Source organism: Suricata suricatta, chromosome 11 (genome assembly GCF_006229205.1).
Source record: "Suricata suricatta isolate VVHF042 chromosome 11, meerkat_22Aug2017_6uvM2_HiC, whole genome shotgun sequence".
Taxonomy (NCBI): Eukaryota; Metazoa; Chordata; class Mammalia; order Carnivora; family Herpestidae; genus Suricata; species Suricata suricatta.
The window spans coordinates 9,496,597-9,517,868 of NC_043710.1; the positions used below are offsets into that span (position 1 = coordinate 9,496,597).

At 50.3% G+C, this 21,272-nt stretch overlaps 1 protein-coding gene across 2 annotated transcripts in view; it reads left to right on the forward strand.

Annotated features, from left to right (window-relative positions):
- Positions 1-93: 93 nt before the first annotated feature.
- DDB1 (damage specific DNA binding protein 1) overlaps positions 94-21,272 on the forward strand; it is a 29,969-nt gene continuing 8,790 nt past the window's right edge. For both annotated transcript variants that reach the window (XM_029956831.1, XM_029956832.1), the window contains exons 1-21: positions 94-305; positions 1,502-1,650; positions 2,895-3,011; positions 3,338-3,559; positions 5,855-5,969; positions 6,883-6,980; positions 7,765-7,923; positions 8,537-8,620; positions 9,208-9,324; positions 9,841-9,943; positions 13,762-13,837; positions 13,942-14,050; positions 15,959-16,137; positions 16,229-16,392; positions 16,482-16,589; positions 16,741-16,948; positions 17,929-18,024; positions 18,126-18,237; positions 19,203-19,326; positions 19,622-19,786; positions 20,442-20,536. In XM_029956831.1, the coding sequence (XP_029812691.1) occupies positions 245-305; positions 1,502-1,650; positions 2,895-3,011; positions 3,338-3,559; positions 5,855-5,969; positions 6,883-6,980; positions 7,765-7,923; positions 8,537-8,620; positions 9,208-9,324; positions 9,841-9,943; positions 13,762-13,837; positions 13,942-14,050; positions 15,959-16,137; positions 16,229-16,392; positions 16,482-16,589; positions 16,741-16,948; positions 17,929-18,024; positions 18,126-18,237; positions 19,203-19,326; positions 19,622-19,786; positions 20,442-20,536 (2,661 nt within the window). In that variant the 5' untranslated portion in view covers positions 94-244. The remainder of the gene's footprint in view (positions 306-1,501; positions 1,651-2,894; positions 3,012-3,337; positions 3,560-5,854; positions 5,970-6,882; positions 6,981-7,764; positions 7,924-8,536; positions 8,621-9,207; positions 9,325-9,840; positions 9,944-13,761; positions 13,838-13,941; positions 14,051-15,958; positions 16,138-16,228; positions 16,393-16,481; positions 16,590-16,740; positions 16,949-17,928; positions 18,025-18,125; positions 18,238-19,202; positions 19,327-19,621; positions 19,787-20,441; positions 20,537-21,272) is intronic.

A 21,272-nucleotide genomic window follows, 5' to 3' on the forward strand; every position in this document is an offset into this window, starting at 1 on the left:
CGGGGCCTCTGGGGGCGGGGCCTCTTTTGGTTGGCCGCCTAGGGCGCCGTGAGTCCTCCAAGAGGCCAGGTGAGGCCGTCCCGTGATGCCCCGCGCCCCGGCCGCTCTGGCCTGCAACGTGTCTCTGGGGCGGAGGCGGCGGCATTGGAGTTCGCCGTGCGCGGGTGGGGGCCCCTGTCTCTTCGCCTGTGTCCATTGCTCTGTCGTTGCGCTCAAGTGCCGACGGGCCGCCCCAGACCTCGACATGTCGTACAACTACGTGGTAACGGCACAGAAGCCCACCGCGGTGAACGGCTGCGTGACCGGTGAGGCTGCCGGGGCCGGGGACCCCGCGAGGGAGGGAGCTGGGGGGCACCGAGGCCTAGGGAGGCCCGCGGTCCCTGGGGCGGCCGGGAGGGACCGAGTCCTGGGAATGGAAGGTGCTGGCGGCCGACGCAGATCCGCCAGCCCACGACTTTAAAGAAGCTGTCCTCAGCACGCGCCGTTTGGGGGAGCAAAAGCTGCGCTGGAGGGTCCCCTTTCGTCCTGGGAGGTCACTTGGCCTCGGGGACAGGGACGGGCCCTGTCGGGACAGAGAGCAAAGTGTGAGTGGATTGTGCGGGGCTGCTGGGGCCCCGAGATTGGCCTCGTGCGGTCAGGGGAAGGGGCGGTGGCGATGGCGACTTTTTTAGGGTCAGAATTTTCCAGTGGGAGAGCCTGGAAGGTGCAGGACGTGGAGGGATGTGAGGAATATACGCACTCACCCAAAGGAGAGCAGTGTTCTTTGCCTGGGGCTGTTGTTTACTCGAGGGAGCTGCGGGAGCGGAGGGTTTGGATGGCCGGGCCCAGTGCTGGGTTTGCCTTGTTGACTAGGCAAGGAGCACAAAGGACACAGATGTCCATAACCCCGGGAGTAATGATTTCAAACCACGTTCACAGCAGAATATGAAGATCTCACATTTGTATGTTTGTGTACATCCTAATCATGATCCCAAAACAAAACTCTTGTTGTTTGGAGAGTTGGGAACTGTGGATGGGGAGTGGGGGTGGGGTGGGGGCTTGATAGACTGCCGGGAAGGCAAGAGGTGTGGACAAAGTAGTGTCTTAATATAAAGCTCTGAAAATTTGCATTCGATCTGGTCTGTTTGGTAAAGATTTTGTGAGAATGTAGGCAAGGACTGAATGGAGATGAACACTTTATCCAGCATCCCTTCCTGAGAAGATCAGTGTGCCGCTGCAGTAGGGAAAGTAAAATTTGAGGGCACAGAGCCATCTGAAAGGTTTTCCCTTTCCTTGTCAGTTAAAGGACATGTCACTCTTAGGCCCAGTCCAGTTTTCTTAGTGTGATTGAGAAAGTAGCTTTCTTCGGTGTATGAAGGGGGACTCTCTGAGGTGCTGGATTTGGCAAGAAGGCAGTGCAATCTGTGAAATAAATGTGAATTCGGGAGGAACTTAAGTACAAGTGATAGGATTATTTAGATGCTGCTCGGGCCTCCAAAGTTAGAGGATCTGTTCATTTCAGGACACTTTACGTCAGCCGAAGACTTGAACCTGTTGATTGCCAAAAACACGAGGTTAGAGATCTATGTGGTCACTGCTGAGGGGCTTCGGCCCGTCAAGGAGGTGGGCATGTATGGGAAGATTGCGGTCATGGAGCTTTTCAGGCCCAAGGTAAGTGCTCTGGGTTGGGCCCAGCATCAGGAATAGTCGCGGATGGTTTTGCGTTGTTTTACACTTTGGCTTGGGCTGGGTGGATTGGGGTTTAGGAGAGAACCCCCCCTTTTTTGAATGGCGGGTTTCAATTTATATTCTTAAACAAGCTTCCTAGAAGTAGAAGAAAGTCACTAGGGGAAAAAATGGCCAAGTTGACCTCTCTAGAAGGAGAAACTACAGCGGTTTGAAATATGGGTCACCATACTGATTCCCAGATAGGCTCTTGATCAGGGCCATCCTGGTTTTATTCCGTATTGATTCTAACTTCGAGTGGTGTCACCTAACCTTTCAGAGCCCCAGAGCCTTATTTAGCTTGTCTGCAGAATGGGGATAATGACATAAAATCTGCTCTGTTATTGTGAGGAGGAAACATTTCAGTAATGGGAGCTATTAAACAGCAGGCATTTACTGTTACACTAACAGTCATCATAGTATTATCTTCATTGTGATTCAGATGCCTTCATTTTTGTTGCTTCATTGTATCCTAACTGATTCTGGCAAGGAAAATTTCCATTGTAATCCTTTGAAGAAAATATTCAGTTTTTCGGGGTCTCCGTTAATAAGTCAGTAACACTTTGTGGGTCCATTTTAGCTTCCGTCGTGATTCACATGTTTTTCCCTCTTCAAATAGTTGGAGAGGATTAGAGGAGGCATTACATTCATCTTTGAGAATTTGAATGGAATGAGAGAGATTAGTTGGAGATGGAAATAGGCAAGACATTAGTGTGGGGAAGGCAGAGACATGCAGGATCATCAAAGGGCAGCCCAGATGTTTACCTGCTTTAGTTCTGGCCTTTTGCACACACCCTTAGGGTGTTTGTATCTGAGGTGTGTTACCTGCTCACCTTGGATTTTTCTCTTCGGGGAGACCAGAAAGTTCTTTAAGAACTTAGCATATTTGAAGAAAGATGTTTAAAGGCTGGATGGGTATTTTCGTTTTAAAAAGAACCTCTTTTAGGGACGCCTGAATGGCTCAGTTGGTTAAGCGGCGGAACTTCAGCGCAGGCTCTGATCTTGTGGTTCACGAGTTCGAGCCCTGTGTCGGGCTCTGTTCTGACAGCTTAGAGCCTGGAGCCTGCTTCAGAGTCTGTGTTTCTGTCTCTCTCTGCCCCTTCCCTGCTCATGCTCTGCTTCTCCTTCTCTGTCAAAAAAAAAATTTTTTTTAAAAAAACCTGTTTTAATGGTATTGCGTTGGTTTCCAGGGGGAAAGCAAGGACCTACTGTTTATCCTGACAGCTAAGTACAATGCCTGCATCCTGGAGTACAAGCAGAGCGGCGAGAGCATTGATATCATAACGCGAGCCCATGGCAATGTCCAGGTGAGGGGGCTGCTTCCGGCTGGTGAGAGGTTTTTGGGTGATTTGATGGAGAGGGCAGCTCTCTCTGTGATCAGAGAAACAAGAGAAAACTCGAGGGTTTTGAGCTTTTATGGAGAGTGGAAGGGACCAAGGGACAGGGAACGAATTCATGGAGATTCGGTGTTTTGCAAAAAGGCATGTGCCGACATGTGGGCTTGGCTGGTGTGTCGAGTAGATGCTGCTAGGTTTACTGCTGTCCTTAAAGTCCTCTTGGGGAGGAGGTGCCTGGGATCCTCTTGTTACCCGGAGTGTTGAGGTTCTGCCCTAATCCCAGTTTTACTCCTTAGGACCGTATTGGCCGCCCCTCAGAGACTGGCATTATTGGCATCATTGACCCCGAGTGCCGCATGATTGGCCTGCGACTCTATGATGGCCTTTTCAAGGTTATTCCACTGGACCGGGACAATAAAGAGCTCAAGGCCTTTAACATCCGCCTCGAGGAGTTGCATGTCATCGACGTCAAGTTCCTCTATGGTTGCCAAGCACCCACCATCTGCTTCGTCTACCAGGTACTGGAGCTGGAGGAGAGAGGGGGAAGCGGTGTGGTTTTGCGCAGGGGAGTTAATTTTCGCTAATTGGAACATCTGGCGTTGCTAGTAAGGTAGGCAGAGAGTTTAATGTATTTGTCCTCAAATGTTTTGGATGATAGGGTTTATGTGGGTCAGATTTTGATTGCGTCTTGAGTGCAGTAGTACTTAATGAGGCAGGAAGCTCTCTGGGGCTGGTAGCAGGTTTTAATCCTGAGATTACGTTCTTGTGGACCTTGGAGATTTTATAGAGTGACCCAGTTTATGCTTTGTCTGAGTCTCTCACCGCCATGCTAGGGGATTATTAAAACTTAGCTGTAGAGAGATGATCTAGAAATTGCCCTTTGAGGCAAAGAAGAAAACGCCTTGGTGATGTCTTATGTCTTCTAAGAGGAGGTTTGCATTTGTCCAGCCCTCACTTTCTGGTGACTTGTTGGCTGTTGGCTTCTATTTTAGTCTGTGCCTAGAACTTTAGCTGCGCTGATCCTGGGCAGCTGTTCTCTGAGCCAGATTTGTTGAGTGGGGGGCTGGGCACCAGACTCCCTGACCTGTATCTTGGTAAAATCTCCACCTTTTACCAAAGAGCCATGTAGCATGAGGTCATTTCGCTTGCGTGCGGTTGAATAAATGGTGGAAGGAAACCTAGTCTGAGTCCGAGTGACACGTGTGGGCATAGAGCATAGCCGTGTAAGTGCTGGAGACACTGGTTAGCTTTGCATGTTCCTCAGCGTCCCTGTGAGTGCTGAGTACAGAGGCTTCTTGGAATAAGGTTCAGTTGAATAAGGTTGAAACTACTTGAGGTTTTTGTTTGATCTGGCTCATGAGGCCCTACGGGGAGCCAAAATAAAACACTTAGGATTTCTCTTCCTCTGTCAGTTTTGTGAATTAGCAGGTCATTAAAACACTGAAGTGGGTTATTCAAGGTGGATTCTGTCTGTTCTTAGCCTCTGGGCCGCCCATTGTGAAAGACCTTCATTTCTGTATGTGTCTCCCGGGGCCCAAATCCAAACCCCAGCTTGAACTTTTCGTGAAGTACAATCTCCCTCCTTCATTGATAGAAAGATCTTTCATCAGCTAAAAGTGACTGTCTCTTATTTTATGCCTGAAATTCAACTTGGTAAACATTTAGGGACTTACCCAGTGAAAGGTAGTCATTCTAAATGTGTCAGGAGCTATTAGTAGTGATTAAGATGTGGTCCCTGCCCCGAAACACATTGCTGAATTCTTTTCATTAGTTTTTAGACTTTCATCTCCCTTTGTTGAAGCCATTTCCCACTGGCCGATTGTAGCCTCCCCGGCCCTGCTCTTCTAGTCTCAAAGGTGACTTCGATGGCCTAGGACTGACGTGAGTCAGGATTCACAAGAAACAGGGAAAGTGTTGATAAGGGCTGAACCGGAGGTCTTAACGAAAACCTGCTTGTAGAAGAGTATTGTGTTCTGTCCTCACTACCGTCACCCCGGCAGAATGCTCTTAAGAATTGTAGGGGCTCCTGGGTGGCTCAGTCCGTTAAGCCTCTGACTGACTTCGGCTCAAGTCTGATCTCACGTTTGGGGTTCGAGCCCTGCGTCAGGCTCTGTGCTGACCACTACACAGAGCCTGGAGCCTGCTTCTGGTTCTGTGTCTCCTTCTCTTTTTGCCCCTCCCTCTCTCATGCTCTGTCTCTCTCTTTATCAAAAATAAATAAAACATAAAAAAAATTTTTTTTAAAGAATTGTATCCATCTATTTATTTATTTATTTATTTATTTTCTTTGTTTTAATCTTGTATACGTTTTTTTAAAGTAATCAGTACACCCAGTTTGGGGCTCGAACTCACAACCTCGATGTCAAGAGTTGCATGCTCCATGGACTGAGCCAGCCAGGTGCCCCTCAGATAAATTTTTTAATCTCTTTGACATATTTAGCTTCTCAGTGTATTAAGTTCTTTGAGACCAAGGACTATAGAACGTACGTATATATGTACATCTTACACATACCTGTGAATATACACGTGTACGTTGCATTTCTTACGGTGATCAGTATAGCGTGCCGGATTGATTTTTCTAATTCTTAGGCCTGTCTCGGTTGGTCAAGTTGTTAGGAACAGATCTGAGTCTCCATCTGCCCAGTCACAGGCTTAGTTGGTGGCTGTCAGCCCGTGGATGGGTCAGGATGGTCAGGCCAATGAGATAGGATGCTCAGATGCTGGGTGGGTCTGGCCCGTCCCTTTCAGGACTCCTCTCCTGTCCAAGGTTCACCCTTCCTTGGGGCTGACCACTCCACTTTTCCCCCACCTAGGACCCTCAGGGGCGGCACGTGAAAACCTATGAGGTGTCTCTCCGAGAGAAGGAGTTCAACAAGGGCCCTTGGAAACAGGAAAACGTAGAAGCCGAAGCTTCCATGGTGATTGCAGGTTGGTTGGGGTTTTGGAAATGTGCCCCTGCCCCAGGTCTGGGTCTTTCCCTGCTCACCTTCGCTGCGCCTTCACTTCCGTGACCGGTGCCGTCATGCACACGCGCTACTTGGCCCCGGCGCCCCCTGTTTCTAAGTGTGCTGTCCTTTGCTTTTCCCGGTTTGGGCTTTGGGATCGTCTGTTTTTCACTCCTCCCAGAAAGTATAGCTTTCCTCTCTTTGGGGGGAGGGCTCAGCTGCCAAGCCCTGAGATTGATCTGCAGCGCAGCGCGCAGAAATTACTCTCATTCTTTTATCGTTGGGCAGGACACTTAAGAACTGAGGGGGCCCTATGGGGCTTATCTAATCTGAGTCTCTCACAGACGGGGAGGCCAGGCCCGAGGCTCGCCCTTGCCTGTGCCTCACTGGCAAAGCCTTGGCCTGACTCCAGGCCTTTGCTCCCTGTCCTGAATCCTGCCCCCCAACATTATGTAGTGGGTTTCACCTAGGAGACAAATTTTCAGACTCTCAAGTGAGAATTGGCTTTTCTAAATGGTGGCCCTGATAATGCAGGAATTGAAGCTAAAGAACGAGGGAGAAAGAATAAAAGGTTTGAGTTAGAAAGATCAAAGTTAAGGAGAGAAAGAGGGGGGGATCCAGGTGGAAGAACACAGAGGAGACTCCCCACCCTCAGGAACTCAGAAGCACCCGGAGAGCGACCAGAAAACACACAGGGCCAGATAATGCCAGCCTAAAATTTCCAAGACGGCAGTGCCTGTTACAGGCCATCATGTTCCTTGGACTCTGTTGTCTTTTTAAAAATAATGATTATCTGAAGGTTCACCTCAGAGCTGGCTGGGTCGGCGCCCTGGCCAGCGCAGGGCTTGGCAGGCCCTAGGTGCTGAGCGCTCTAATGATGCCTTTTTCCCCTGCAGTCCCCGAGCCCTTCGGGGGTGCCATCATCATTGGACAGGAATCAATCACCTATCACAATGGTGACAAATACCTGGCAATTGCCCCTCCCATCATCAAGGTGAGCAGCATTCTTTTACTTCGCCTGCCTTCTCTGATTTTCGCCCTTGCTCTTCACCCCGCTCCTTTCTTTCTCCCCATTTGTCAAAGGGGCATCTCTAGATGTCTGTCCTACTGTTTACTATGTGCGTAAGATACTGAGTTAGGCATTGGGAATACGAGAGAGATTGGCCTGGTTTTGCTCACTGAGAGCTTGCTCACTAGCCAAGAGAAGGAAGGAATAATCAAAGTAGGTTTACTCTTTCCATCTACTGGAGCAGCTTTAAGAAGGGAAGGAATTTTGCAGATTTGATTAAATATTCTCAGAGCTCAAGTCATATATGTGAAGGTAATATAGTGATAAGCTTTATAGACTTAAAAATTAGTCCCAAAATTTCAAATCTTAGTCTTTCAAGTCGTAAGAATTAATAAAATAGTAAGTTGAAAGGTAAATAACACGGTCTGTGGTGGCATTAGCAGTGGGAAGAATTGGGAGTCGTGAGGATAAATGACACAATCTGTGATACTGTTCATAGTCCAGTGAATACTTACAGCTGCTTCCTGCTTTCTGTGTATTTCTGCTTCCCAAGAGGATTATCTGTAAGTGAACATTTCAGGTGTATTGAGTTCCTCAGAAAATTGTCCTCAGAATAAAAATGTCCCCATTTTCAGTCACAGCTGGAGTGTTCGCTAAGCGGGTGCCTTGCTTGTGCAGTGGCTGGGCTTGCTGAAGGGAGTGGCTCCTGAGGGTTTGCCCCCTGGTTATGGGAGACCGTCTCTAACCACCGTGCCTCCTCTCTTGGCAGCAAAGCACGATCGTGTGTCACAATCGTGTGGACCCCAATGGTTCCCGCTATCTGCTGGGGGACATGGAAGGACGGCTCTTCATGCTGCTTTTGGAGAAGGAGGAACAGATGGACGGCACCGTCACCCTCAAGGACCTCCGTGTGGAGCTGCTCGGAGAGGTAGGGCTGGTCCCTGCTCTGCTGCGTTCTGCTAGCGCCCTGGTGGCCCCGGACGTGTGGCCTCGCACCTTGACTGGGAACTGAATTACTTACCACCCAGCAAGAAGTGGTCAGTCCTGCTGTGGGCGTTGGTTTTCAGCTGAGTTAGATGTTGGACAGTCCTGCAGGCGGCTCTGAACTGCCGCAAGCACACAAGGGGCAGAGGTGGAAAGGATCTCGTTCGGAATTGAAGATTACTCTGATACTGGTACTCCGTCCCCAGGGGACGGTTCCCCCAAAAGTTAAGAATTATGCGGTGAATTTTAGGGGTTTGTAATTATTTTGGGCAGACTGGAGCCATTGAGATTAAGATGACCGTTTGGAGCAGACACCTGCAAGAGAAAGTATGGATTTTTCTGAGTGTAAGGATGTGATAAATGGAGTCACACAGCATTAGGAGCATTTGTGTAGTGGAACCCGGGGATTTGAAATGGAGAATCGTTTTGGGACTTGTGGCTGCAGCTGTTTGTTCTCTTAGCAGCGGTCTGAGTGGTGAGAGGACAGTGGTAGGACAGTGTCAGGCTCCCGTGGGGTGTCCACTCTGACGCCTCTCATGCCATTGGCTTGCTTCTAGACCTCGATCGCCGAGTGCTTGACGTACCTGGACAACGGCGTTGTGTTTGTTGGGTCTCGCCTTGGGGACTCCCAGCTTGTGAAGGTGAGAAGATAACTTTCTTCTTTCTGGCTTCTTTTTCGCCAGCTTCGCTGCTTTGTCAACGTCTCTCCCGTGTCGGCAGCCTCTTCGTTTCTTCATCACATCTGTCTCCGCACAATGCTCTTGTCTCCTTGGTTGATTTCACTTCCGACCCTGACTAGCTCTTTGTCTTAAAGGTTCATTCAACAGATGTGCCAGGCAAGGTGCTGGGCGCCGTGGGCACAATGACGGACAAGACCCAGCTCCTGCCTTCAAATAGGTCATAGTCTAATGTGCCGGATCCCCTCTGGAGCACCAAACCTTTGGATTTCTCTGCAGAGAAATGCACGCACACATTTTACATGGATTGCCAAGCTGCTTCTTTGAAATCCATCCATGGGACTCAATGATTACAACTCCCTGACTGGTTCCCGGGTCTCCTATAAGCTAACCATGTTCCTTAGTCGTCAGTAATCCCCTTCTGGAAGCATCCAGTGGAGTACGAGAAGGGCAGGTCTTGTAGGGTTCAGAGTCTCTCTTGGATGATAGCCATTTCTTCATGGTGGATCTCTTAGGAGCATTCCTGAACTAACCTTGTTTTTTCTTGCTAGCTCAATGTTGACAGCAACGAACAAGGCTCCTATGTAGTGGCCATGGAGACCTTTACCAATTTAGGACCCATTGTGGACATGTGTGTGGTGGACCTGGAGAGGCAGGGGCAGGGACAGGTAAGAGGGCCATCATAGAAATGGGTGGTTGATACATCCACTCAAACTGTGTTCTCCTGGGCTTGCCTGTCCGGAGCGGGGTGTGCCCACTGAGGATAACTCTTAAGAGCCTGGCTCACTAATCCCGACGACACAAGGATAACTGCCAGTTACTGAGTGCATCGCCAGGCCTGCGATCCAGATCTGCATTGGCTGTGATCGCACGAGCACTCCTACTGAGTGGGAATTCTTGGCCATTTCAGAAGTGAGGACCCCTGGTCTGAGAAAGATTAAGTAACTTTTGCAAGGTCCCATTACCCCCAAATGGCAGGTGTGTCTGACTCTAGATCCTGTGCTCTTTCTAGTACATCTGGGTTCCAGTAATGGAAGCCAGCTACCTAGGGGCACTGGCAGTTGCTTTTTGCTTCTTGGACTGGAACGTCCTGTCTGCTTGGAAAATTTGAGGGAATTGGGCATCAGCATGATGGCCCCAGGCTCGGGCAGGGGGTTATTTAGAAACCCTTTCTCTGCTTGCAGCTGGTTACTTGCTCTGGGGCTTTCAAGGAAGGTTCCTTGCGGATCATCCGGAATGGAATTGGAATCCATGAGCATGCCAGCATTGACTTACCAGGCATCAAAGGTAACCTTCTGGTGGACACAGGATGCAAATCTTCTTTGAGTAACCTTGGTCTTTGGCCTCGATGCATGCTGTGAAAGCACGGGGGTGGGAGCTAGAGGCAAACAGGTCAAATGAAGAATTACAAAAAACGGAAAAGACAAATAAGTGGTAGAAGCTTAAACATGTTTAAGAGTGCCCAAATCTGTTTGAAATTATGTATTATTGGCCAAAATTGGATAATGGAGGAGAGAAGGGGAAAAGTTTCTAAGTTAAATCTAATGTTTCTCTCAGGGAACTTACAGAATCCCTGAAAAAAGAGGGACTGAGACTATCCCGTACACTGTACATAGTATCACGGGAGCTTCTGGAGGAGACATACCAGCCTCAGTTCCAGGAGAACTATAATAACCAAGAAGATCAAAGAAAGACCACATAGCGAAAGGCTTTTAAGATACATAAGTGGTAGATATGACCCCGGATAATGTGGTGGAACAACTAGCAAACCCCTGCACGAGTGTCTGAAGAATCTGGTTTGTCCTTTTTGTAAACGCGAATTGATTAAAACTCACCTGTTGAGGGAAAAAGACGATCAGATTGAATCATAAAGCAAAACCAGTTCAAAGATATATCCATAGACACATCAGAAAAAAAGTTGTTTAGACTATTAAGAAATAGGAGGATGGAAACAGAAACAAATAAATAGAGGTTTATGAGTTTTATGAGTTTGAAAGGAAGGGATCATAAAACTACAGAACTCCAGAGAATTGACGGAAAAACTAGACATTTATTAAGGTAGCAGGATATAAAATTAATGTACTGAAATCAGCAGCTTTCTTGTGAAAACAGTCCATTAGAAGATACAGTGGAGGGAAGGAGCTAATTTACAATAGCCGTAAAAAGGCAAAATGCCAAGGAATAAATTTTACAAGAAGTGTGCAAAATGTGTACAGGGAAAACATGAAAATACTCCTTAAGGGTTCAAAGGATAGATCGGTCAAGTGAAAAAAAGACATCCCAAGATCCTATAAATTAAATTAAAGTAGTCTTTGACCTAGTTTTGTATTTAATGTATCTCAATAAAAATATCAAGAGGTTTTTTTTTTCCTAGACTCAGATAACCTTCAGATACACATGGAAAAAGGGAGAAGCAAGAAAAGCCAGGAAGACTTAAAAAAGCAGCGAGATGGGACTAGTTCTACCCGATATTAAAACGTGCCATTAAACCTAGCAAATAAGAGTGTGGTTTTGGTGCGCTCATGGGCAGAGTTCCTTGCGCAGACTCAAAAATTCAGAAATTAAAAAAAAAAAGTCCATAAATAGACACAGTTACATGTGGGAATTAAGTGTATGATAGAGGTGGTATCTCAGTTCAGTGAGATAGAGATGATTTTTTTATTCTGAGAGAGAGAGAGAGGTCATGCCTGCCTCGGGGAGGGGCAAAGAGAGAGGGAGATAATCCCGAGCAGGTGCTGTGCTGTCGGCACAGAGCCTGACGTGGGGCCCAGTCTCACAACCCGTGAACCGTGACCTGAGCTGAAATCAAGAGTCAGACCCTCACGTGCCCCAAACATGATTTTTTTTGATGTTTATTTATCTTCGAGATAGCACCAGCAGGGCAGGGGCAGAGAGAGAGGGGAGGACAGAGGATCCTCAGTGGGCTCTGTGCTGACAGCAGCGAGCCCCATGAACTGTGAGGTCCTGATCTGAGTCAGGTCGGAGCTCAACCAGCGGAACCACCCAGGTGCCCCAAGATGATTCTTGTATAAATGGTTTGTAATAAATGGCGTTCCCAGTCGTCAGCTGGGGAAAGAGAAGTTTGACTCCGTACTGTACTTTATATACCTTACTAGAATCCAGATGGATCAGACTTAACGTAAAAAGGAGACTGTAGAAAAATAAATAAAAAAGCTGTAGAAAAGTTAAAAGAACAAATTGTTGAATTCCTTTAAAATTTTTATTTAGGTTTTTTTATTTTTTATTTAAAAAATTTTTTTTAACATTTATTTTTTGAGAGAGAGAGAGAAAGAGCATGAGTGGAGGAGGGTCAGAGATAGAGAGGGAGACACAGAATCGGAAGCAGGCTCCCCGCTCTGCGCTGTCAGCAGAGAGCCTGACGCAGGGCTCAAACCCACAAACTGAGATCGTGACCTGAGTTGAAGTCGGCCGTTTAGCTGACGGAGCCACCCAGGCACCCCTATTTAAGTTTATTTTTATTTAATGTGAGAGAGAGAGAGCAAGTGGGAGACAGAGTCCCATGCAAGCTCCACTCTGTCAGTGCAGCGCTGATGTGGGGCTTGAACTCGCAAACTGTGAGATCGTGACCTGAACTGAAGTCAAGAGTCAGACCCTTAGATGACTGAGCCACCTAGGTGCCCCCTTTTAAAACTTTAGAGTGGGGACGGTCTTTTAAACTGTGACTCAAGTACAGAAGCAAAGGGAAAGATTCAGCGACATAAAAATAAAACACTTCTGCATGGCAGAAACAAAACACTGTAAGGTTAAGTCATGAGAAATGGCAAACCAGATAAAAATGTTTGTAGTTCACCTTATAGACAAAGGCCTAATCTCCGTAACGTATCCAGACATTTCTATAAAGAGGATCACCAAAAATTCCTGTCCCCAAATTGTCAAAAGAACATGCGTGGACAGGTAAGAGGCCTTCCGTGTAATAAGGGGAACACAGATCAGAGCTGAACTATGGCGCCATTCTTCCCAGGTGTCCGAAATCAGAAGGTTGACCACACAGTTGGTGAGGCTCTGAGGAAATAAGCATGCTTATTGGTAATATCCGCCAAAACTCCATATGCATTTAACGTAATGACTTACAGACAGTCCTGTTTCTAGGCATCTGCCCCACAGACCTCCATATATACAGAATGACGTAAATAGAAAATCATTTACCGTGGCATTGTATGCCAAATACTGAAAAAGTGTCTGTCAGTGAGGACTTCATAAGAAACCAGTACTCAGTACAATTAAGTGCTGTGCAGCTGTTAAAAACAAGGTGCTGGTCAGATTTGACGAGGGCTTACTACACAGTGGAAAAAAACAGGGCAGGGGGGTGTACAATAGGCCATTTTACGTGTGTGTGTGTGTGTGTGTTTTAAATATTTTTTTAGATTTTTTTAAATGTTCGTATATTTTTTGAGAGAAAGAGAGCATGAGCAGAGGAGGGGCAGAGAGAGACACAGAATCCAAAGCAGGCTCCAGGCTCCGAGCTATCAGCCCAGAGCCCGACATAGGGCTCGAACCCACAAACCGCGAGATAATGACCTGAGCCAAAGTTGGATGCTTAACCGACTGAGCCACCCAGGTGCACCTATATGTATTTCTTAAGATTTAAGTAATCTCTACACCCAGTGTGGGGCTCGAACCCACAACCCTGAGATCAACAGCTGCATGCTCCACTGACTGAGACAGCCAGGCATCTCTCATATTTGTGTTTGCTTGTAAAACAGTGCCAATTTCCTTAAAACTTTTTTTTCCATTTGAAGAATAAACAAGAGACTATTGAGGACTTGTTTGGCAGACGGGTTGCAGGGAGAGGTAGAGGGACAAAAGTCCTGTGTGCGCATCTTAAGAACAAATCTTGATTTTGAGTTCTAGAAATGTATTCTCCTCCTCCAAGTTAAAGGGAAAACTTTAAAGTATTAGGCTCCAAACAGTTTTAAAAATAACTTCTTCAGGGTCTCAAAGCCAGGGAAGAACGGAGTGGATGGTTCAGCCTCGGGACGGGCTCCACAGAGTTCCCGCCGCGTGGGCCCAGGCCGCCCTTGCTTAGATGTGGGGAGCGCGTGTTGGGCCGAGCCCTGCATCCTCCTCCTTGATCTGTGTTGCAGGTCTCTGGCCACTGCGGTCTGATCCTAACCGGGAGACTGACGACACTCTGGTGCTCTCTTTTGTGGGCCAGACAAGGTAAGGGCGGGTCTGGGGCCGGCTCCGGTGCTCCTGTGAAGGGCTCGGCGGGCGCACGGTGGGGAAGCCGGGCCGGCTGACCCCGGCCTTCTCTTCTGCCGAAGGGTTCTCATGTTGAACGGAGAGGAGGTGGAGGAAACCGAACTGATGGGTTTCGTGGACGATCAGCAGACCTTCTTCTGTGGCAACGTGGCTCATCAGCAACTCATCCAGGTGACTGAGAAAGGGGCAGGCCCCGTTTTCGTGAATGTGACCCACAGTGCAGTAGAGAGCACTGCAGGATTTTCAAACAGTGTGTCATTAGGACTCTAAAAGCAACAGGAGTCCTAAGGAAAGAAAATAATCACCCGATAACCTACACCCAGTGGCGGGTTAGCTTTAGAGTTGTTCCTTCTGGCTTCGTTTTTTTTCTAAAATGCACGTATGTCATATTTATTCACGTTCTCTCTTATAGACTGGGATCGTAGTGTTCTTAGGGCTTGGGTACCATATTTGGGCAAACCACTGATTGTGTTTATTTTCTGCGACATAGTTTATCTTGTGTTTTCATAGGAACACACACCGATTTAGCGCTAACGCTCCCATCCATATGTGACTGTCGGCAGCACCCCCACGTTGTTAGAACCAGAACTTACTCTCCTCTGATTCTGTTTTAAATATGGATGTGACGTGGGGGTCAGATACCCTTTTTGCGCTAGTGAGCCCCGGGAGCCTGATTTCTGAGTGCCTTCCTACACCCTAGTTGTGTTCAGTTTGGCGTGACCCCTGGCACTGTTCGCTTTTTGCACATCATCCTCAACCTTTTCTTAACTGTGGCCTGAGTCTGTGTTTGCCTGTGTCAGGCATGGCGCTTGTGTGCCTGAGGATTAATGAACTTGTCTCCATCAATTTATCCACGTGGGTCTTCCTGTTAGTCAGCGGGTAGTGGTGGGTTTGTTAAAAGCCAGAGGGAAGGGTCCGTTGGTTTGTGGACCAAGGGTGGGGGATGCCCAGACACTGATTCATTGCTTCCTTGCTCGTGGCCTGAAGCACCAGCTCGTGTGTCTGTTATTAAAGGGCTTTCCTCTTTAAATAGGAACCCCGTTTTGATTGATGAGATGATTGGTAATGTTGCACTGTCATTAACTTGTTTTTTGTTTTATTTCAGTGATGAAATAGATTCATTAAGCTAATTTCAGTAGCCTTTACTAAAGGATTTTATCGTTTTTAATGTTTAATTTGAGAGAGAGTGGGGGAGGGATGGAGAGAGGGAATCCTAAGCAGGCTCTGTTCTGTCAGCGCAGATCTCAATGCAGGGCTCGGTCTCGCGAACCGTGAGATCACAGCCTGAGCTGAAACCAAAACTCAGATGCTTAGCCAATGGAGCCATCCGTTTTTAAGACTTAAGTTTTTAAGACTTAAAAAAAATTTTCCTTAATGTTCATTTTTGAGAGAGAGAGAGAGAGCGAGCAAGTGGGGGAGGAACAGAGAGAGGGAGACACAGAATCCGAAGCAGGCTCCAGGCTCTGAGCTTGTCTGCATAGAGCCTGATGCAGGGCATGAACTCACGAACCACTAGTTCATGACCTGAGCTGAAGTCGAACGCCCAACTGACTGAGCCACCCAGGTGTCCCTCCCCTTAAGATGTGATTTTTAGGTAATCTCCACACCCAACATGGGGTTCGAACTTCATGACCCTGGGATCAAGAGTCTCTCTCTCCACTTACCGAGCCAGCCTGGCGCCTCCAAATTTCCCAAGTATTTTAATGGTTCAAGTATAGTGAAGAACGTGACCGTTTTAGAAGACCGATTTTTGTGTTGAGAAAAACTGCTAGAGGAGAGTCACAGGGTCTTCCTCCGCTGGGAGTTTTCCTAAGCCTTCATCGGAAGGAAACAGGTTTCCCTTTTTTCTGGCTCTGGGTCTGGCAGCTAGAAGCGGCTACAAGCCGGCCTTCTTCAGGGCTGCACCTACAAATAGCATCTGTCAGCAAGTAATCATTGCAGCTGTTTGGGGAAGGAAAGTACATGGCAGAGAGGACTTACCTGGTTTGTTTTGGGGGCTCCCCTAGGGCAGCGCTTACCACCTTCCCACTCTGGATGGATCCCAGCAGGTGCTTGGAGACATTGCTCTTTTCTTTCTAGATCACGTCAGCGTCTGTGAGGTTAGTCTCTCAAGAACCCAAAGCTCTGGTCAGTGAGTGGAAGGAGCCTCAGGGCAAGAACATCAGTGTGGCCTCCTGCAACAGCAGCCAGGTGGTGGTGGCCGTGGGAAGGGCCCTCTACTACCTGCAGATCCACCCGCAGGAGCTGCGACAGATCAGGTGTGTGCTGGTCGCTCTCTTCTCCTCTCCTGTCCGCTGGGGCTTCCTTCATCTTCGGAGTCCTCCCTCTGCCATATTCCTCTTTGTTCAGCCACACAGAGATGGAACACGAAGTGGCCTGCTTGGACATCACCCCACTGGGGGACAGCAACGGGCTGTCCCCTCTTTGTGCCATCGGCCTCTGGACGGACATCTCTGCGCGTATCTTGAAGCTGCCCTCTTTTGAGCTGTTGCACAAGGAGATGCTGGGCGGAGGTAGGTGTCCCGTGAGGACCTGACCCGTGAAGGGCTGGGGTCAGAGTCAGACTGTGGAGCGAGGTCATGATGTGCTCCTTCTCCCACAGAGATCATTCCTCGTTCTATCCTGATGACCACCTTTGAGAGCAGCCACTACCTCCTCTGTGCCTTGGGAGACGGGGCGCTTTTCTACTTTGGGCTCAACATTGAGACGGGTGAGCATCACACTGTGAACAGGGGCCCTTTGAGGAATCAGGAGTGGGGAGTCGGTTGCCTTAGCCTCGGCCTGCTGCTCTTGAACCTCCGCAGCCCAGCTGTTCGTCCCGTGTCCTGCCCTTCTCTCTCCTGATGCCGTTCTTTCTGTAGGCCTGTTGAGTGACCGGAAGAAGGTGACTCTGGGCACCCAGCCCACGGTCTTGAGGACTTTCCGTTCTCTTTCTACCACCAACGTCTTTGCTTGCTCCGACCGCCCCACCGTCATCTACAGCAGCAACCACAAACTGGTCTTCTCCAATGTCAACCTCAAGGAAGTCAACTACATGTGTCCCCTCAACTCCGATGGCTATCCTGACAGGTGAGCCTCTTTTTCTTTATTCCGCAGGGGCCACTGCTGGGGGCGCTCCGCAAACCTTCCCCTCTAGCCTGTTCCCAAAGTTGAATCTGCGGAAAATAGCCGAGATAGGAAACGTGGAACAGAGGTTCTCAGCTCTGGCTGCCCGTTAGAAATCCCTGGGATGCTTTTTAAAAAGTGCAGATTTTTTTCTGACTCCTTTTCAGATTCTGATTCGGTAGATCGGGCGTTTGGCCCTAGAATCTGTATTTTCAGGCAACCTCCCCAATGATTCAGATGGTCAGGCAAGTTTCCGAACCCCTGATTTAGGGCTGATTGTGTATTCCCCTGGAGCTGGGTTCTCCTAGTGTGATTCCTCCCCTACCCTGCGCCCCCCGCCCCCAGCGGCCACAGCACCAGCTGCAATAAACTCTCAGGCCTCAAGGGGGTTGCGGGGGGGGGGGGGGGGGGGGGGGGGGGGGGATTGGTGGGGGGCCCAGCAGTGTCGCTCATTCTGATGCAAAGGATAATCTGAGGATCACAGCTGGAGGTTCTGATGCTACATTTTATCATTAAATGGAAAGCATTTAAAAGTCTCAACCCTGGGTGGGTCAGTCTGTTGAGTGACTCAGGTCCTGATCTCACAGTTTGTGAATTTCATCCAGCTTTCCCCTCTTTGGATCTTCTGTCCCCCTCTCTCTGCCCCTCCCCTGCTTGTGCGTGCTCTCTCTCTCTCAAAAGTAAATACACATTAAAAAAAAAAAAACTCAGCCTAGGCCCACCCAGACCTATTAGTGAGATGGGGGGTGGCAGTGAGACCTGGTGTCTGAATGTTTCAAGATCACCCCGCACCGTTGTGATTTTAGCAGAGTCAAAGTTGAGAACCATTAATTGGAGTAAGCTAGTGTAATTCTGCTTTGTTTTTCTTCCCCTTACGGAGTTCCCTCCTAGAATCCTCTCCTTCCTTGGGTCTACTCAATCTAAACCCAGATCCTTCTTTCCAGCCTGGCACTGGCCAACAACAGCACCCTCACCATTGGCACCATCGACGAGATCCAGAAGCTGCACATTCGCACGGTCCCCCTCTACGAGTCCCCCAGGTGAGGGCCAGGGGAGCAGGGCTGCGGAGCGTGGCCATCCGGGCGCTGGCCTGGCTGCTCCAGGCCTGTTCTGAGAGGCACTGTCCACACCTGTTCTCCAGGAAGATCTGCTATCAGGAAGTGTCCCAGTGCTTCGGGGTCCTTTCGAGCCGGATCGAAGTCCAGGACACGAGTGGGGGCACAACGGCTCTGAGGCCCAGTGCCAGCACCCAGGTGAGGGCATGGACACAGAAAGGTGGCATCACCGCAGGGCGGGCAAAGTCTTCTGTAAAGGGTCACATAAGGGGCGGCTTTGTCAGCCCCGTGGGAACAGCTACTCAAGCCGGCCGTTACCGAAGCAGCCGTCAACCCGGGTAGGAGAGCGGGGCTCCAGAACACCGGGCTGCACAACCAGGCAGCCAGCTGGAGTCGGCGCCCTCCTGGGTGGGCTGAGAAGAGTTGGGGATGAGTGTGGCAGGCCGCGGTTTGCTCCTCCGTAGCCTTGCAGGATGAATGTTCTCTTTCTTCACCAAGTTGGGTGCTTTGTAGGTGTGAGTAGCCGGGGGCAGCGTCAGCATGACAGGCAGGAGGCGGGGTCCGGAGTCCGGCCGAGCTGGCTGCAGGGTGTATGGCTGCCGTGGGGCCTTGGGCAAAGCCTCAACTTCAGGCTTCTCGTGTGCGAGCTGCGGGTGACTGTCTACGGCCCCACGGAACAGACTCCGTGGAGGTGTTAGCAGACACATTTGCTCCGCGGGTTCTCTGCTTTTCTCGCTCCCAGGCATCTGTGCTGGGTCCTTCTCTCCTTTGTCCAGAGCAGACTTTTACACCTTTCTTTTTATTTCACATGCTTCCTGCTCTTCCCATCGCGAGAGCCGAAGTCCGCCCCTCGCTGGGTCGTCTTAGTTCCTCATTAGCTTTGTTTGGGTGACTTGGCCTCCCTGTCTTAATGGTCACTGGTAACCCCGAGACACTTGTGTTTTGGACGGCTGTGGCAATTTTATACGAAATTTGGCTCCTTGTCCTCGGTCCCTGTGTCCACTCCAGAGCTCTCTGTTCTTCAGGCTCTGCCCGTGCTGCCCACCCCGAGGTTTCCTCATTTAGATCTGATTCTGCTCTCTGGGCCGGGCTGACCCCCTCCCGCCGGTGTGGCCCGTGCCCGTGCTGCGTGCGAGAGGGGGGCGTGTGCTCTGTGTCCTCAGGCCCTGTCCAGCAGCGTCAGCTCCAGCAAGCTCTTCTCCAGCAGCACGGCGCCCCACGAGACCTCCTTCGGAGAAGAGGTGGAGGTGCACAACCTCCTCATCATCGACCAGCACACCTTCGAAGGTGCACACGGGCTCTTCCTGTCGCCTGGGGCCTGTGTCCTCCCTCAGCTGGCCTCTTCTGGGCTCTGGCAGGTTCCGGAGTTTGGTAGACCTAGTGGCAGACCATCCTAGGAAGAGAAGAAAGTAGCGGGGGGTGGGCGGCTCTGGGCTGGCCAGGAGTCCAGGGTGCCGGGCCGCCTCCTGTCAGCACAGGCCGAGGAGACTGGAGCAGCAGGGGGTGGGGAGGCCCGGGGTACAGGGGCAGCTACCTGTGTGTGGGGCTCGGCGGCCAGTCACAGCTCCGGCTCTCCTTCCAGTGCTTCACGCCCACCAGTTTCTGCAGAACGAGTACGCCCTCAGCCTGGTCTCCTGCAAGCTGGGCAAGGACCCCAACACGTACTTCATTGTGGGCACGGCCATGGTGTACCCCGAAGAGGCAGAGCCCAAGCAGGGCCGGATCGTGGTCTTTCAGTACTCCGACGGTAGGCGGGCGGCAGCCCAGCGTGTGAGAGATTTGAAGCCCTGGGGAAGCGAGCGGGCTGTATGGGCCCGGAGCCCCAGTGAGGCGGTGCAAAGGGGACACGAGACTCTGTTCTTCTGCTCAAGCTGCTGAAGATCTGGATGAGTTTGGGGGAGGGGGTGGTGGACCCACAAGTAAAATCTAGTTTGTGTTTTTTCCTTTTCTATTTGAAAGAAAGACGAGGGGAGAGGTGAACTCGGGTAAGAGAATTGAGTGGCCAGAGGAGAGGAATCCCAGCCGGGAGGGTCCTGCTGCACCTCCCGTGCTTTGCGTGTGTGCCTGTCCCTTCCCGTCTTCCCTGCCCAGGAGGGTTCTCTAGACTCACCATCAACCCCAGATCTCGGCGCACGTGGCCAAGGTGGAACTTGGTCTCCATCTCGAGCGTTGGGTCTGCAGTTTCAGGCGGGGTGGGGAGGTAGATCTTGGACTCCGCCTGGGGTCGCTGCCCCGATGTGGGGGCTCTCAGTTGCGGTGCTGGCTAACCCCAGTAGACCCGGACTCTGCTTCCTGCATTCAGATGCGCGGTTTGGGAGCAGGAATTAAGCCAGAGGGGGAATCTTTCGATGACTTACAGTATGGGCTCCTGAAGGAGACTCAGTCTCTCTTCCTCCCCTCAGGAAAGCTGCAGACGGTGGCGGAGAAGGAAGTGAAAGGGGCTGTGTACTCTATGGTGGAATTCAACGGGAAGCTGTTAGCCAGCATCAATAGCACGGTGAGGCCATGTGGTGTGGCGCTCTGGGTGGCACGTCATTGTCTGCGGAGCGTGCTCCTGGTGTTCGCCGAGGCTGCCTACATGTCACATACTAAGGACGACGGGGGCGGGGGGGAGCCGGGTGTCTGGGGAGCTCAGGTTGGCCCAGCTGTTTGCCTTGGTTACGGGAACCCCCCATGCATGTCAGATCCTGTGTGCCGGGGCCATTGAGGACAGGGCGTGGGCTGTGGCCCCTGCACTCTCCAGGGTGCCAGGCCGGACAGGCTATTTCGTGTGTGAAACAGGGTGAGCCAGGCCGCATGGTCCTCAGTGTACCCCGAAATACTGGTCCCGCGAAACGGCCGTTCTCTTCTGCCATGACCCCTCCTCCCTTGCAAAACATCTTTTAAAAGTTTAGTAGTCAAGTACATTTGGGAGGTACTGCGTCCTAGGTCTCCCTCTTGGAGCTTCCCGGTGCATCATGGGATGGTGAAGGTGCTGAGAAGCCTGGGAGCGAAAAAGCATCACCCACGTCCTTCAGTCACGGCTTTCCGGTCGCTGTGTGGGCGCACAGCCTGTTCACATGCTTTGTTTGTGCATGTCAGATCCTGTGCGCCGGGTGCTCTTGAGGTGTTAGGATAGAGCAGCGGACAAACTGGGCAGGAGCTGTTCCCCAAACTGGGCAAGAGCTGTCCTCCAAACTGGGCAGGGAGCTGTCCTCCAAACTGGGCAGGAGCTGTTCCCCAAACTGGGCAGG